Genomic DNA, 17,212 nt, shown 5'->3' with positions numbered 1-17,212 from the left:
TGGAGACATGGGTTCAAAAGGTACAATCACAAATGAAGTAGCTCAGATCTCTGACTTTTGTGTGAGAAATAAACAACCTTCATCTGCTCAGCTTTGGAGGACTACTGTAACCCACCTGTCTTGTCCAAACAACTGCCTTTTGTTTGTTTGTTTTTGTTTTGAGGCACAGTTTCACTGTGTAGCCCTGGCTGGCCTGGAACTCATTATGTAGACTAGGATGACCTTGAACTCACAGAAATCCATTTGTCTCTGCCTCCCTAATACTGGGATTAGAGAAGTGTGCCCGCTGCATGCCTAGCATCAATTTACTTTTAATAAATAATTCAGTCTGATTGGTGTTTATGAACAGCTACTATGTATTAACTCTGAATGAAAACTCCTCACTTGAAGATGATGTATGTTACACATACAGTAAGGTCTGAACCTATCAGACCGGTGGAGATCATCTCATGCAGAGTCTTATAGAGGAGCTAGGGAAGTTACAGGGTTTTGAAAGATGAAAAGAAACATTTCTGATGCGATCACAGAAGGAAATCATTGTGGACAAAAAGCGTTAAGTGCAAAGGAAAATAAAACCACACCTAGGCTGGCCAGATGGCTCAGTGGTAAAGGTGTTTGCTGTCTATCAAGCCTGATGCCTGCGATCAATCCCCACTATACATTTGATATGTCTGATAAGGAATTAACACAAAAACTAAGAAATACAAAGAACTGAACATAAATCACCAGATTAAAAATGAGCAAGAACCTATGTAGTTACTTCCCCAAAGGCACTCAGATGGCAAACAGAACAGGCATTCTGTCCAATATCACCAGTCACCACAGATATGCAAATTTAAAACACAATGAGATATCACTGCAAGCCTATCAGATCAGCTATCATTTGAAAAAGAAAAGATGCGTTCATAAGGATGTGGAGAAAGGAAACCCTTGTGCTCCTTTGGGGGGAACAGAAAAGAATACAGAGGACAAACAGTACAGAGAGAACTGAACAGAACAGCCACGTGAGTCAGCAGTCCCACCACTGTGTGTCTACCCAGAGGTATGAAATTAGTAGACTGACAAGATATCTACCTTCCCATGTTCGCTGCAGCATTATCTGCAACAGCTAAGATATGCTAAGACAGGGAGTCAGCTTTACCTTCTCTTAGATGAAGAAAGTACGTTTTATGTACATAATGGTTTATGCTGTCTTAAAATTAAGGAAGTCTATCATCTGCCCTGACACAGAAGAACCTGGAGGACACCATGCTCAATGAAGTATGCCTGGCTTAGAAGACAAGCACTGCATGGAATCTAAAAGTCACACCAGAGAAGCACAGAGTAGATGGTGGCTAACAGAGGGTTTAAAGGTAAAGGCAGGTGTTGGCAAAACAGACCGGGTACCAGATCGGGGATATAAGCTCTTGAAAACGGTCACACAGGATGACTGCAGTTCACACTGTTTCCTCCAGAGAAAGAGAGAATGTCCACTGCAGAGAGAGAGTGTGACGATAATTTGTCTGCTCCCTAACTTAATGACTAGTGGTGACAAGTCAATAAGTCAACGATGGAAATGCTTAACCACGTCGAGATGTTCCCTGGGGGAGACGGGACGATGCCGAAGGCACTTCACAGACTCTCTCCCTCCACTCTGTGCAATACAGATTTCTTTCTTCCCTTCTTTTTTTTTCTTTTTGCTTTTTGACACAGGGTTTCTCTGTGTAGCCTTGGCTCTCCTGAACTCTCTGTGTAGACCAGGCTGTCCTTGAACTCACAGATCTCCAACTGCCCCTCCCTCCTGAGTGCCTGGATTAAAGGCGTGCACCACCTGCAGGAGACCAGCTCTGACCTATCAAGGGTTCTTGTGGCGAAGAGAGAGGAATAAGAAGTATTAGATAGAAATATTGGAGAAAGACAGAGACAAAGGATAGCTTTGGGAGGGCCCTGGGTCAATACCCAGTCCTTGAGTTTTATTCTACTAGGCTTTTTATACACTACCAAGGGGCGAGGCAAAAGACCTCCCCCTTTCAAGATCAAAGCACAATGTACAGCCAAGTGTAGACCTTTCAAAACACCTGGTACCCATGCCCAAGGCCAAATCATCCCATTATGCAGCCCTGCTGGGTAAAGCAAGCTCAAACTTTCTGACCTTTAATAAGGTCTTACCAGGGGAGCCCCTGTGGGCCCCCACAACCACCATGCCCAGCTTACAATACAGATTTCTTCTCCTTCAGTATTCTGTGTGATGCCTGATGTTATGATAAGGAGGTCCCAGAGATATGGCTATTGAACTTATTTTGTTTTTGTATTTGAGACAGGGTCTGTGTGGCCCTGGATATTCTAGAACTTGCTATATAGACCAGGCTGGCCTCAAACTCACAGATCCTCCTGCCTCTGTCTTCTGAGAAACTGTTTTGTTTTGTTTTGTTTATTTTCTATGAGCATTAGTGTTTTGCCTGCATGTATGTCTGTGTGAGGGTGTCAGGTTCCCTGGAACTGGAGTTACAGACAGTTGTGAGCTGCCATGTGGGTGCTGGGAATTGAACCTAGGCCTTTGGAAGAGCAGTCAGTGCTCTTAACCTCTGAGCCATCTCTCCAGCCCAGCTGTTGAACTTGTGATCATTATGAAACTGTCAATACTTTCTTGCCCTTTTATTCCTTTCAATAATTAAAAAATATATCGAAATTAAAAATATTAAATCAAAATATTAAAAATATATCAATATTTAAAAATGTAAGATGATGCATATATTAGTTTGTTTTTGCTATGCATAATGCATAACTATATTAAAAGATGTACTCTATAAATATATTTATGTACTAAATATATTTGTATAAATATATTACTTGATATTTGTCTATTAAAAATAAAAACATCCAGGTGGATCTCTGTGAGTTCAAAGCCAGCCTGGTCTACAAAGCAAGTTCCAGGGCAGGCAGCATTACACAGAGAAACCTTGTCTTGAAAAAAACAAAAATAAATAAATAAACTCCATAAAGCCAAAAAAAAAAAAAAAAACCTAAAGTAAAAAAAAAAAAAATTAGTGCTCACAACTCAAACTACACATAGACAAAATACTACAATATTAATCAGATGATAAATTCTATCATGGAAGTAGCCAAATTGTAATTATCACTATTGGTGAAAACTTACTTCTCCCTTCTTACTCTTAAATGTCAGTTCACTACTTGCAAGACATTTCAAAATACTAGTCAGGGATAAGTACAGCTTAAATCCTACTACTCAAAATTTTAGACAAAAAGCATTACTTAGGATGGTGCTAAAAGCAGAAATTACAATGTATTTGGGAATTATGCCTTACAACTGAAACGCTCTTTGTTCTCCTCCACAATTACTATGCTGACAAAGTCTGTTCTGTTCCATTTATGTCCGTTCTATCTCTATCTGAACAGACACTCTACCTTCCCAGTCATAGCCCCTAGTTGTGGGGAGCAAGGACCCTGCTAGAAGTCTTAGACAATCGATCAAAGTTAGAAAAACTATGAAAGAAGCCTCCAAATACACAGCATGAACTCTAGGATTTTATATGTATAAAGAGATATCACACTAAATTATAGGACTGTGTCATAGATCACTGCCTCTAACCATAAATACTACCGCTATTTAAAATACTTGATATAAAAACTGAGGACAGTTATACAGAAATACTGTCAATTACCCAGCTGTATCAGGACCCTAACAAAGGAAACTCCTAAATCTTATTTAGCTGACCTACAACTCCAGCCACTCAGAAGACAGAGGCAGGCAAACAAGTTCAAGGCCTGTATGGGCCACACACTGAGCTCAGCCTGGGAAACTTACCATGATCTGGTTCTAACATAAAAAGACCTGGACCAGTGAGAGTCCAGAGGGTAAAGACTGGGCCAGTGAGAGTCCAGTAAGTAAAGGCTGGACCAGTGAGAGTCCAGAGGGTAAAGGCTGGACCAGTGAGAGTCCAGAGGGTAAAGGCTGGACCAGTGAGAGTCCAGTAAGTAAAGGCTGGACCAGTGAGAGTCCAGAGGGTAAAGGCTGGACCAGTGAGAGTTCAGAGGGTAAAGGCTGGGCCAGTGAGAGTCCAGAGGGTAAAGGCTGGACCAGTGAGAGTCCTGAGGGTAAAGGCTGGGCCAGTGAGAGTTCAGAGAGTAAAGGCTGGACCAGTGAGAGTCCAGAGGGTAAAGGCTGGACCAGTGAGAGTCCAGAGGGTAAAGGCTGGACCAGTGAGAGTCCAGAGGGTAAAGGCTGGACCAGTGAGAGTCCAGAGGGTAAAGGCTGGACCAGTGAGAGTCCAGAGGGTAAAGGCTGGGCCAGTGAGAGTCCAGAGGGTAAAGGCTGGACCAGTGAGAGTCCAGAGGGTAAAGGCTGGACCAGTGAGAGTCCAGAGAGTAAAGGCTGGACCAGTGAGAGTTCAGAGGGTAAAGGCTGGGCCAGTGAGAGTCCAGAGGGTAAAGGCTGGACCAGTGAGAGTCCAGAGGGTAAAGGCTGGACCAGTGAGAGTCCAGAGGGTAAAGGTACTAACCCCTGAGTTTGATCTCCCAGAATCACATGGTAGAAATAAGGAACTGACTCGTGTGTACACACACACACACACACACACACACACACACACACACACACACACACACACACACACACAAATAAATAAATGGAAAACATATGAACCCAAAAAAAGTACCAAATAAAAATAGCAAATGTTAATACAGTAAGTTCAAACAAGAATTTATTTAGCTAACTTTAATATAGGCCTGTTACCTTATAAATTCACTTGGGAATTTACAAAACATTTCTATATAGAATTCAGAAGGTTAGCCTTCAGTTTTGAAAACTGCTGAAGTACTAAGCCCATATGAAATCATTTGACATATCTTTCTTAGCAACAGATACTACTGTCATATAAATTCTATCTCACTTTGGGGCAACCCATATTTAAGAAATGATACTGACTTTTTTCTGAAAGAGAAAGAGGCAAGAAGAAGAAAGACAGGGAGGGACAGGTGAGGGAGACAGGAAAAGAGAAAAGGGTGTTTTAGTAATAAAAGGAGGCATACTTCTCTTTTAACTGCCATGTAAATGCTCACAGATACACAAATACTTCAGCCCACATCAGTCAAGCGAGTGATTGTAGAAAACACTGTCATCTTTCTTAGAGACTTTAAGAATTCTAAGACAGCTAAGTTGTATAAACAGCACCTGGCCCAAGTCAGATTTAAAAGGCATAAACTTTTGTCTCTGATGCAAAATATCTTGAAATACTTAACAACCTTATAAGTATCTAACCATTTACTGGAAAAATTACAGATACTAAAACTAAAGTATAAATAAATTAATTATAAATGGTTCGTCCACTCTGGAAAACAATATGGCAGTTTTTCCAAAAAAAAAATGAAAACTAATTATCATGTGAGCCAGTACTCCACTTCTGAGTATAAAGCCAAAATATCTAAAACAAGTACCATGCTTATAACAATATTAAAACAGCCAATAGAACAACTTAGCTATCCATCAAGAAGTGAGTAGAGAAAACGTGGCAGACACATACAATGGGTAGGACCTAGACTTAAAGGATGCATTTCTGGCCCGTGTACGACACAAACAACCCATAGTGACTGTTAAGTGAACCGATCCCAACACACAAGAGCAAATATTCTACAATTCCACTTATATGAGACTTCAGAGGAGTCAAATTCAGAGGCGAGATAGGAAGGATGGCGGTCGTCGGGGCTGGAGGAAGGAGGATCTGAGTTATTGTTTAGTGGGTGGCGTTTCTGTTTGGGAATATGCAAGGGTTCTGGAGAGGAAGGGGTGATGGTTCCAACAGTGTGAATGTACTTAACGCCACGGCCTGTAACACACGATTCAGTTATAAATGTACCACACAGAACTTTCTACCACAATAGAAATCGAACACAAGCATTCTTATTACTACATGCAAAACCAATTGGTTAAGTGTTTGACAAACTTATCCATTATACTAAGGCACCATGGTTTGGACCTACCTGAAAATACCAGCCCATTTCTTAAGCAATGTTTCATTGTATTGATCTCTTATTTCAAATAAAAGGTCAAAAAGCCGGTTGACTGGAAAACCATATCCCTAAGACACAAAGGAAAGAAAAAAGGTAAATCAAGTATGTTTAAAGCGTTCATTGACCTAAATCAAACTACCCATCACTACAATCTGAACTTGTTTACTCACACTCACACACTATAGGTTTCCACACCATCAAGGAACTCAGCCACTCTCTCATGTCCACCACACCATACAACTATCTCTACTATTTTACACACCAACTGTTTTCTAGTGTGTAATGTTTGCTCAGAAAAGTGTCAATGAATAAAACAAACCCTTCTGACTTGACAAGAGGTAAACAGAAGTATAAATGTGCTGGTGTTATCTTATATATTATTTTCTCAGCTTTGTCTTAAATGATGAAACACTTCTTTCTTCTTTTTAGAGAAAAGGATGAGGATGATGACAGTCAGTCAATGACTACGACCGCCACCACACTGTGAATCTGGGAGGAGAATGTGGAAGGGACGCAGGAGGAGCTGAAGTGTGCAAGTCGGGGGGACAATGTTCTAAATACATTATATTTGTTCATGAAATCAGCATGACAATAAACTCAAAATATATTAAAACATTTTTCTTAAAAATTGAAGATTTATTTTTTTATGCATACATGTTTTGCATGTATGTGTGTCTGTGTACCACATGCAGAGGCCAGAGGAGGGCATCAGATCCCTAGAACTGGAGTTACAGCTGGTTTTAAGGTGCCATGTGGGTGCAGAGAACCTAACCCAAGTCTTTTCCAAGAACAAGTGCTCTTAACCTCTGAGCTATCTCTCCAGCCCTACATTAACTTTTTTAAAAGTAAAAGTTCTTTAAGGTGGTAAAATTGTTGATTTAAAAAACTAAAAATTATGAAACATTCTTTTGTTTTTATGAAAAGATACCCTGACTCTACAATTAGAAGATACAAATTAAAAAGACAGCATTCATTAATGTAGAATAAAATGTACCTAATAATGAACCTATCAGTTTTCAGGAAAAATGAAAATAATGAAGAATTTCTGAGTAACTAAAAATCACTAATGTCTAACCTTCAACTTATTTCAAAGCAGAACGTTTAGGAAGAATTAGGCAGGTGGAACTTATCTACAGCCTCAGCACTCAAAAAATGGTGGGAGGAAACCAGGAATTCAAGGCTAGCCTGGGCTACATAACAAGATACAGTCTCAAAGAGAGAAGAAAGGGAGAGATGGAGGGAAGGAGGGAGGAAGGGAGAGAGAGAGGGAGGAAGCAGGCTTTCAAAGGTTTACATAACCAATACTGTACTGTTGCTTTTCCAATGTCCCCATTACTTAAACCTCCTTTAACGTTTATTTCATTCTTTGTAGAGTTCCTTAGAATCTATCAAATACTCTAGATTCAATGATTTTCAAAACACTGGTCCTAGAACTGTTTGTAATGGTCTTATAAAGAGATAGGGAGTTTGAACTACAATATAAAGCCACATTCCTACTTAGAATGGAGTAAATCCTGCATATCATTACAGCAGGATCCCAACAGAGCTAATCTGTGCTTAGAGATCCATCACTTTATTTTGTTATGAACCTAACAAGCAACTGACAGACTGGAGACAGCTTAAGGAACAGTGTCCCTACAGCATACTCGGAATGCTTCTAATCACTAAGGAAAGCAAAGCTTCCTTGAGTTACTCACAGAGGAGCCCCTAAAATTAAGAAAGCCCCAAACAAAACTTATCAATGCAAGGAGATCAGTATGCTAGATATATGTATCACAAAATTTATGGGGGAAAAAAACAAAATATTCCACATTACTCTGGTCATATCAAATAGGCCATTCAAATTAATAAATACATAAAGCAATAAAATAATTTATAAAGAAGCTTGTGGAGTATTCTCCGTAGCTTTAAGAAAAAAGAAACAACTATTCAAAGACTCTTAGCATAAAGTAAATAGTTCACAGCACCATTTCCCAAAGCATATTTTTATTATCTTTTAAAACTATGTGTATGTCTGTATGTGTATGCCACATGTGCGAAGGTACCCAGAAGCCTCAGATGCCCTAGAGCTACGTTTACAGATGGTTGTAGCCACCTGAAAAGGGTGCTGGGAGCCAAACTCAAGGCCTCCAGAAGAGCAGTATGCACTCTTAACTGATGATGGACCTCTCAAGGCTCCAAAACATGTATTTAGAAATTACAGATTAAAAAATGCTCTAAGAGGAAGAAAAAGGAGGTGTTGCACACAGTTTTAGGTAGGAGAATAGCAATCTATAAGTAAACATTTATTACTACCATTAATCTAATATAATAAAATATAGTCTATATTTTTTATGTCTTTGCACACTCAGAATCACCAACAATTGCAAGTTAGGTTACCAACTACCTGCAAAGTATCTGCAAAAACGACGATGAGGTTCTTCAACTCCAGAACAAGGTCAGGATCAGTGCAGTAAGACTGTGGAAATGTGAGGTGGAGGGGCAGAAAAACAGAAACAAGAAGTTAAAATTAAGAAAGAAGCACCTAAAACTTGGTCCTTCAATGTGGGAGACTGGGAATAAAATTAAAATCTAAGTTCATTTGATCCAAGGTGCTTGCCTCTCCTCAGTGATTGTAATATGCTATGTAAAAGTTCATGTGAAAGAAAGGATGCTGTATTTCTGTAAATCTTTAGACTTTTGAGAAACTATTTACAAACTCTAACAGTGATTTCCATATACATCATACATTTCTACTTTCATTATTTATGTATTCTCCATATTACCTCCATGTTACCTTTTCCAATATAAGAATGGCAATTTAAATATTACTTAGTAATTAACTGAAAGAAAATTAATACTTTTAAATGGACAGAGCAATCCACTGCCTCTTAATAAAACAATTTTGAATGTGAGCTAGGTGGTGGTGATGCACACAGCACACCTTTAATCCCAGCACTCGGGAGGCAGAGGCAGGCAGATCTCTGAGTATGAGGCCAGCCTGGTCTACAGAGCAAGTTCCAGGACAGCCAGGACTACAAAGAGAAACCCTGTGTCGAAAAACAACAACAACAACAAAAAAAAAAAAGATTTTGAATGTGATGTTATATTTACCATGTTAAAATTTCATATTCAATGTCATGGAATTAATAGGAATATGGCATGATTGTATGTACTTAGAGTTGATTTCAATATAAACCATGATAAAACACATCATTCTTAGACAGGGGCTAGCTCGATGGCAGAGCACCTTCTAGTATGCATGGGGCCCCAGATTTTGTCCAAGTACCCCTAAAATACTTTATTCACTAAAATATTTTTTTCAAGTTTAATACCATTGTATCACAAATCTATACTCCTAATAAACATAAATGAAGTATATTCATAATCTATGATAAAATTCCCCTTTCACCTCTTTTAAATCTTAATTACCAATTTAGTAACTGATTACAAAGCTTTAAATGTAAGTCTACTTTACTGAAGGTAAATTATTAAAACTACCTTAAGTTAAAAGTGTACTCTGACCAATTATGGACCTAAGAATGATTCTAGCTCTATCACAGCAGTTATTTCCACAAAGGGCACTGAGAAAATAGATGGTCATTTCATTTTAACCACTCTCATTACATGAAGGTTTATTATTTCAAGTGAGTTCAAATTTAAAAAACTGGAGATTTAAAAACATATAAACATTCTCAAACAAGCTCTACTGAGTGTTGTGGTAGAGTTGATTTTGGAAACAAAAACTCTGGAGTGATTAAAAACCTGCTCTTCACAGTGTTGCTGGGGGCGGGGGGTCTGATGAAGGGTCAGTTGAGACTAATGGGGCTAGCCTAATTCTCCCTCCTCGGTAATGCTCAGTCAGTGTCTTGAGAGGCCCCACACAGCTACACAACTGCAGCCCGACAGAACCAGGCAGAAGCCCTGATTATCACTAACAAATCTGAGCAATTACCTAAAGATGATAAAGAAGCAGTTTTCCACATTATACAAATCAAATAAATTGTAATTATTAATATAAATGGTCTGACTTACTGAGTGAGCTCTAAGGACAGCAATTATCTTTGAGAGGGCCATGTTCCAAAGTTCATCAGTGTATGCCCTGGTTACTAATCCTTGGGTCACATGTAAAATGTGATCTTCCACCACAAAGAACCTAAAATGGCAATTATCAACATAGCATGTGTTTAGGGAAAAAAGGGAGAAAGTGCAAGTAAAAAGAATTGTTTCTGACATTTAACAATCTTTAATAAAATTAGTAACGGTTTCTTCCATATTAGATACATACCCTACAATTTGAGTGAAATATCTTCTATAGCCATCAACTGTTTCATGCTTAAAATGAAAAATAAAAATCAATTTAAACCAATAAATACAGTAACATAAAAGTTTCAAGTCACTATAACTTGGTTAATAAATATTTATTGAGAGCCTACTAAGTTCTGCTAATTAGGTACCAGAGATATACTTGAAAATAACAAAAAGCCTTTTCTCTCATGGATTGTACATTCAAAAATGTTTATTATTATGTGTGTGTATATCTGTGTGGACACACACATGCACAGCACATGGGGAGGTCAGAAGACTAGTGTGTGTGTGTGTATGTGTGTCTAGGTGTGTGTGTGTGAGAGAGATGTGTATCTCTGTGTACACACATGCACAGCACACAGGGAGGTCAGAAGACTATTGGTGTGTGTGTGTGTGATGTGTATCTGTGTGGACAGACATGCACAGCACACGGGGAGGTCAGAAGACTATTGGGGTGTGTGTGTGTGATGTGTATCTGTGTGGACAGACATGCACAGCACACGGGGAGGTCAGAAGACTATTGGGGTGTGTGTGTGTGATGTGTATCTGTGTGGACAGACATGCACAGCACACGGGGAGGTCAGAAGACTATTGGTGTGTGTGTGTGTGTGTGTGTGTGTGTGTGTGTGATGTGTATCTGTGTGGACACACATGCACAACACACAGGGAGGTCAGAAGATTATTATTGTGTGTGTGTATGATGTATATCTGTGGACACACATGCACAGCACACGGGGAGATCAGAAGACACTGTATGGAGTCAGCTGTCTCCTTCCATCTTCACTTAGGCTCCAGGAACCAAACAAAATCAGGTCAGCAGGCAAGCAGCTCTACCCACTGAGCCATCCTGCCCACCGAGCCATCTTGCCCACCGAGCCATCTGACCCACTGAGCTATCCTGCCCACTGAGCAATCCTACCCACTGAGCCATCCTGCCCACTGACCCATCTTACAGGCCCTCATGGACTATACATTCAAAAGGAGATAGCTATTAAATAGGTCAAAAGGTAAATAGGATTTCAGACCCTACTTCTGACTAATGGAAGTCAACAATTTCTTTCACTTGAGTTAATACCTCACCACCCAACCTAGTCTCAGATTCTAGGCTTGCCCACTGTGATGCATTCTCATACAACTATCAGGTGATAGATTAAAAGTAGCTATGGAAGCATTATATTCTCTACTGAAATCTTTTGTTTGTTTGTTTTCAAGACAGGGTTCTCTGTATAGCCTTGGTTGTCTTGGAACTCACTCTATAGACCTGGCTGGCCTCGAACTAACAGAGATCCGCCTGCCTCTGCCTCTGAGTCCTGGGATTAAAAGTGTGCACCAGACCCAAGATCCTTTAAGTGCCACTCATAATACTTTTATATGATTTATAACCAAAATAAAATATCTAAAAATGAGCTGGGGTGGGGCTAGGGAGATGTCTATGGCTAAAGACTTGCTAGGCAAGTGTGATGAGAACTAATGTAAATGCTACCAGGAATTCTAGCCTCTAGCTATATCAGTGAGCTCTAGGTTCGATTAGAGACCCTCCCTCAAAAAATAAATTGAAAGAGAGATTGAGGATAATTTCCCCACATTAACCTCCACCTCCACAAACACTAGCACATACATGCATACATTCACACACAGATACACACACACAAAAAAAACATGCATATACACACATGAAACTGCATACAAACACATGAGAATATGAAAAAGACATGGGCTGGGATGATAACTCGGTTGGTAAAGCGGTTATTTCACAAGCATGAGAACCTGAGTTCAATTCCCTAGAACCTGCGTTTAAAAAGCCAGGTGTTGGGACTGGAGGGAAGGCATAGCACTTAACAGTGCTTACTGCGCTCACAGAATATCCAAGTTCAGTTTCCAGCACACATGTCAGATGGCTCACAACCAGCCGGAACTCCAGCTCTAGGAGATCTGACGCCCTCTTCTGGCGTCTATGAGCACCTGCACCCACATTCACATACCCATATACACACATAATCATGTAATTTAAAATTAAATAAATCCTAAAAACAAACAAAATAAAGACAGGTATTATAGCACATGCCTGTATTCCCAGTGCTAGGGAGGCAGAGTCAGGTAGATCTCTAGGGCTCACTTGCCAGGTAGCCAGCTTAGTCAATTTGGCAAGCTCCAGACCAATGAAGACTATATCTTAAAAAAAAATCCAATACAAAGCGGTAAGTTCTGAAATCACATATACATAAACAACAAAAATAAACTGAACAGGTCATATCTATGTGTATGTAACAATAATAATCAAAGAAAACGAGGCCATTGATTTGAGAAGGAGTCGGGGGAGGCATGGGAGGGGTTGAGAGAAAGAAAGAAAAGTGATACAATTACATTTTAATTTAAAAATTGATTTTTCTAAAATACAATGTGGACATCACTGAAGGAACAGTCAAGGTTGTCCTCTGACCCCACACTCACCCACCACATGCACCTGCACATATAAATCTTTCCCCCCAAGTTGATTTTGTCAAGTTATCACAGCAACTGGAAAAGAAACTAAGACAATGTATCCCATAAATGTGATAAGATTTTCAAATGTCAAGATCTCTTTCATTTGAAGGGAGTAAGGATCATTAACACTTGTGTTAATTATGTATTACGTTGACTTATAGGTGTCTGTCTGTCTGTGTGGAGAACAGCTTGCAGGAATCTGTTCTTTGCCTCCACCCTGTGGGTCCCAGGCACTGAACTCCGGTCATCAGGATGGGAGGCAGGTGCCCTTATCCCCGAGCCATCTCACCTGCCTTGTGACTACTTCTTAACTAAAAACATGATGCGTGCCGAGCAGATGGCTCAGCAGGGGGGGGCCACGTGCCACTCCGCCTGCAGTATGAGTTCACTCACCAGCAATCACACGGTGGAGAGAACCAAGCCCTTCAAGCTGTCCCTTGACCTCACAAGGTACTGCAGCACACACGCGCTCGCTCACACACACACACACACACACACACACACACACACACACACGGTGGGGGGTATTTATTTTCATTTTATGGGTATGAGTGTTTGCTTGAGTGCACATCTGTTTATCATGTGCACGTGGTGCCAAGGACGACATAAGAAGGCATCAGATCCCCTGGGACTGCAATCACAGACGATTGTGAGCTGCCATGTGGGTGCTAAGAATTGAACCTGTGTCCTCTGGAAGAGTAACCAATACTCTTAACCACTGAGCCATCTCTCCAGCCCCTGTAATATTTTTTAATGCATTATAAAAAAAATGCAAGGGGATTGGAGAATTATTCAGTGGCAGATTACTAATTGCCTAATATTTGTGATGAGCTTGGTTCAGTCCCTAACACTCCAAAAAGAAATGTACTCTATACAACACAAATTTTTGATATTTTCCGGTAGTTGCTATATAGCATCGTACTGCAATAAAAAGTGTCTGTCAAGCATCACACAGATGCTGAGGAAAGTCTGCTTTTCAACTGTAGAAACGGGGCTCTAAAAGTCCACTAAAGCGCAGCCTGCATCGTACTGGACTCTGCCTCCTTGGTTTATAAGCAGTCGACTATGCGTGCAGAGTCTTTCCATTTCTCCTTGGAGTCATGGCAAGTCTGTTTTGCATGTTTTGAGTCAATGTTATCAATGTTTCTAGATCTACAATAATCAACACTAAGACAGATACACATTTTATTTCATTCCTCTAGTTTTTTTTTTTTACCTCACTAAATGGTTTCTGTTCTTCAAGAAGTTACTCCACAACCCTCATGGTACATCCTAAGTCATGACCCAACAACCAATGTTCTTACAGCTCTGGACAATTCAAACACTGAGGAACAGGTAACGCGCACGGACTCCATTTCATTACAATGTCTGTGTTACTGCTGTATGTTTTAATTGTCTTAACTTAAAGTCCATAGTTCACACTGACATGTCCTACAATCAGTATACATTTATCTACACATCCAATGCTCTCCTGGCCTCTGCAGGTAACCCTAATCACACAGGCAAACCCACCCCCAGCCACATACATATAATGAAAAATAAAAATACAAGGAAAAAGTCTACCCACAGTCCTCAGTCGTGTCATTCAGTGGGACAGAGAATCACAGCACACAGTTTACGATGTTGTCAGAAACAAATTACTGCTCCCTGACATTTTGCTGGTTCATCTCTTTTTAACTCAATGTCTTCTTTCCTAATAGAATGTAAACTCATGAGAGAAGAGACTGACCCCATTTTGCTCACTACTGCACACTTGGCACCTAAATCAATTACTAGAAATGGTAGGTGTTCAATAAATATTTATATGTGAATGAGCAGTGATACATGCTCTGAAAACTGAGGCCAGGTCTGGGCTGACAGGCCCAGAGTCGCGGCACAGGAAGCTCACACTCACCACGCTCGACTGCGGCTGCAGAACCAGGCGAGCTTGCTTCTTCCTTTGCTTCCGGTAATAATTTTCAAATGTTTCTTCATCACCCTAGAGAACGCCAGGAGAAGGATGGTCATGACTGACGCCTCCAATCACCCTCCTTCCCTTTCCCTCCCTGCTGAGAGAGCCGTCTCCATCCTCTGGGAATCATGTTAATTTTCCAAACTGGAACGTAAATGACGTGTTTCACAGTGATGCTAAGAAAAAGGGTTTGGCATTGCGGCTAAAACAACAACAAAACTAGCAACTTTATTTCAAAGTTACCTAAAATAAAGTTCAAGCAATTAGACATTTTCCTAATTTACCACTTCAACTTCACAAGCTTTTCACTGACCAAACTAAAAATACAGTTCTCAACGAGAAGCGTTAGACAAGGAAAACAGCGGTCAGACTATGCGCCATCTCTCCCCGTGCCGGCCACACCGTCCGCGTGGCCACTTCACTCCTCTCCCACTCTCGGGCTTCCACATGCTCTTCCCGATGGGCGGTTCCCAGTCCACACTCTCTCAATGACATTTTTACTCATCTTCCGGGACTCCTCCCTGCTGTGGGGCCTCTTTCTGTACGCTGTGAATATGTGTTGCTACCGTTAGTTAATAAGGAAGCTGCTCTGGCCTATGGCAAGACAGGTTAGAGCCAGGCGGGAAATCCAAAGAAAGATACAGGGAGAAGGAAGGCGGAGTCAGGGGAGATGCTGAGCGCTGCAGGAGGAGCAAGATGTAATAAACACAGGTAAAGCCACGAGACATGTGGCGATATATAGATTAATAGAAATGAATTAATTTATGATGTAATAGCCAGCTAGCAACAAGCCTGAGCCGTAGACCAAACAGTTTGTAATTAATATAAGCCTCTGAACTGGTTACTGGGAAATAGGCAGGTGGGAGAGATTCGTCCATCTACACCTCCTGAATGTCAAGTCCTTGAGGAAGCCTTCCCTAGTGTCCCAATGCCTGTTATTTTCAGTTATTCACACTTCCTACCACAGCACCATCAACAAATATATGGAAGATGTTCAACATAGATACAGAGACATGTCTATCCCATCTGCTTAGTAAGAATCCTCTCAAAATCAAAGAAAAGTTGGGAATCATATTCTCCTCTTCATCTAAGACTCCAAAGGAAAAACAAAGGGAAATTTAACGATAAAATTCTCAACAGAAAAAAATTGATTTTTTAATATTAAGTAGCTATAAAACCATTACATTCCTAAATGTCATCTAAAATAAACTCATAATGCAGAAGAAAATCTTAAGTATCTCCTATGGAAAGTCTTCTAATGTTCTTTTGCTCCAGCTACCAAGAACTTCAAAATAACTGTGTTACTGAGCAATATGTTAACTGAAATTTTTTACTGGGAGTTTGAACAAAAGCAGAGGATAGATATGACGTTAAGCATAATATAAAATTACAACCTCATCTCAACAGAGCCAAGCGTCATTCACTTAAGACACATGGACAGTTCTCACCCACACAGCTGACACGCAGCCCTTCACTTGTGAAGTCCTGCTAACAACACATCACCCTTACACAAATTTACCTGATTTAATATATTTTGTCCAAATGTCATATTTTCTAATGCAAAATGTTTTTGTGATTATTTTCTTTCTGAGCTTACAAGAATCTTGATGTTATAATTATTCCTGTGCTTCAGGTATAAATTATTCTAATTAGTACTAATTAACTGATGCAAACAGCATAAACATGTGCTATGTTCTAATAATGAGTAAGTAAAACATACATTTGTATTCAAAATTAGTATCTTTTAAATTTTAATGTAATTGACTATTTTTGTTTTATTTGTTCATTTTTGGGAGTTAGCGTTTTATTATTGATTGAATCCATGAGAATGTGTCTTATACCCCAGTAAAGGTTAAAACAGGCAGAAAGTGAAGAAATCAGATAACTTGAAGCCTGACAAGTCAGCAACATGAATGAAAAATTCATCAAAGAAACAGAAATTCAGGAAAAGAACCAACTATAAATGTGAGGAATGAAAAGTTCAATAAATCAAGTAACTCAGTGGAAAGTGCCACCAAGAGACGGCCAACAGGACAGAGAACACAGACACTGGAGAGACTAGAACAGGACAGAGAACACAGGCACTGGAGAGACTAGAACAGGACAGAGAACACAGACACTGGAGAGACTAGAACAGGACAGAGAACACAGGCACTGGAGAGACTAGAACAGGACAGAGAACACAGGCACTGGAGAGACTGGGACAGGACAGAGAACACAGGCACTGCCAAAAGGAATTCCAAATCTAGGGAAGTATATGGATACCCAAGCACAGGAGAACTAGAACCTAAACAGACATGATCAAAGAAGAATCCATCCATGCCACATTATAGATAAAATACCAAGACCATAGGCCAAGAAAGAACACTGGAATTTGCAAGAGAAAATGCCAACTCAGTTACAAAATCAAACCCACAGAGTTACATCAGAGCTTTCAACAAAAGCCCTAGAAGCCAAGGAAGTACAAAGTCATCTACTTCAAGC

The 17,212-nt window shown here is 40.1% G+C and overlaps 1 protein-coding gene across 5 annotated transcripts in view; it reads right to left on the bottom strand.

The window, feature by feature from the left end:
* Window positions 1–17,212, bottom strand: part of Exoc6 (exocyst complex component 6) — a 159,706-nt gene that overhangs the window by 85,543 nt on the left and 56,951 nt on the right. For 4 of the 5 annotated variants that reach the window (XM_006976641.4, XM_076562941.1, XM_076562945.1 and 1 more), the window contains exons 9-13: window positions 14,672–14,755; window positions 10,274–10,320; window positions 10,021–10,141; window positions 8,393–8,464; window positions 5,977–6,074 (exon numbers count right to left, since the gene is read on the bottom strand). In XM_006976641.4, coding sequence (XP_006976703.1) covers window positions 5,977–6,074; window positions 8,393–8,464; window positions 10,021–10,141; window positions 10,274–10,320; window positions 14,672–14,755 — 422 coding nt within the window. The remainder of the gene's footprint in view (window positions 1–5,976; window positions 6,075–8,392; window positions 8,465–10,020; window positions 10,142–10,273; window positions 10,321–14,671; window positions 14,756–17,212) is intronic. The other variant, XM_076562946.1, reaches the window with a different exon arrangement.

The sequence above is a fragment of the Peromyscus maniculatus genome, chromosome 1, assembly GCF_049852395.1.
Source record: "Peromyscus maniculatus bairdii isolate BWxNUB_F1_BW_parent chromosome 1, HU_Pman_BW_mat_3.1, whole genome shotgun sequence".
Taxonomy (NCBI): domain Eukaryota; kingdom Metazoa; phylum Chordata; class Mammalia; order Rodentia; family Cricetidae; genus Peromyscus; species Peromyscus maniculatus.
Note: the sequence above shows the minus strand (reverse complement) of the source record. Positions and strands in the feature narration are given on the sequence as shown.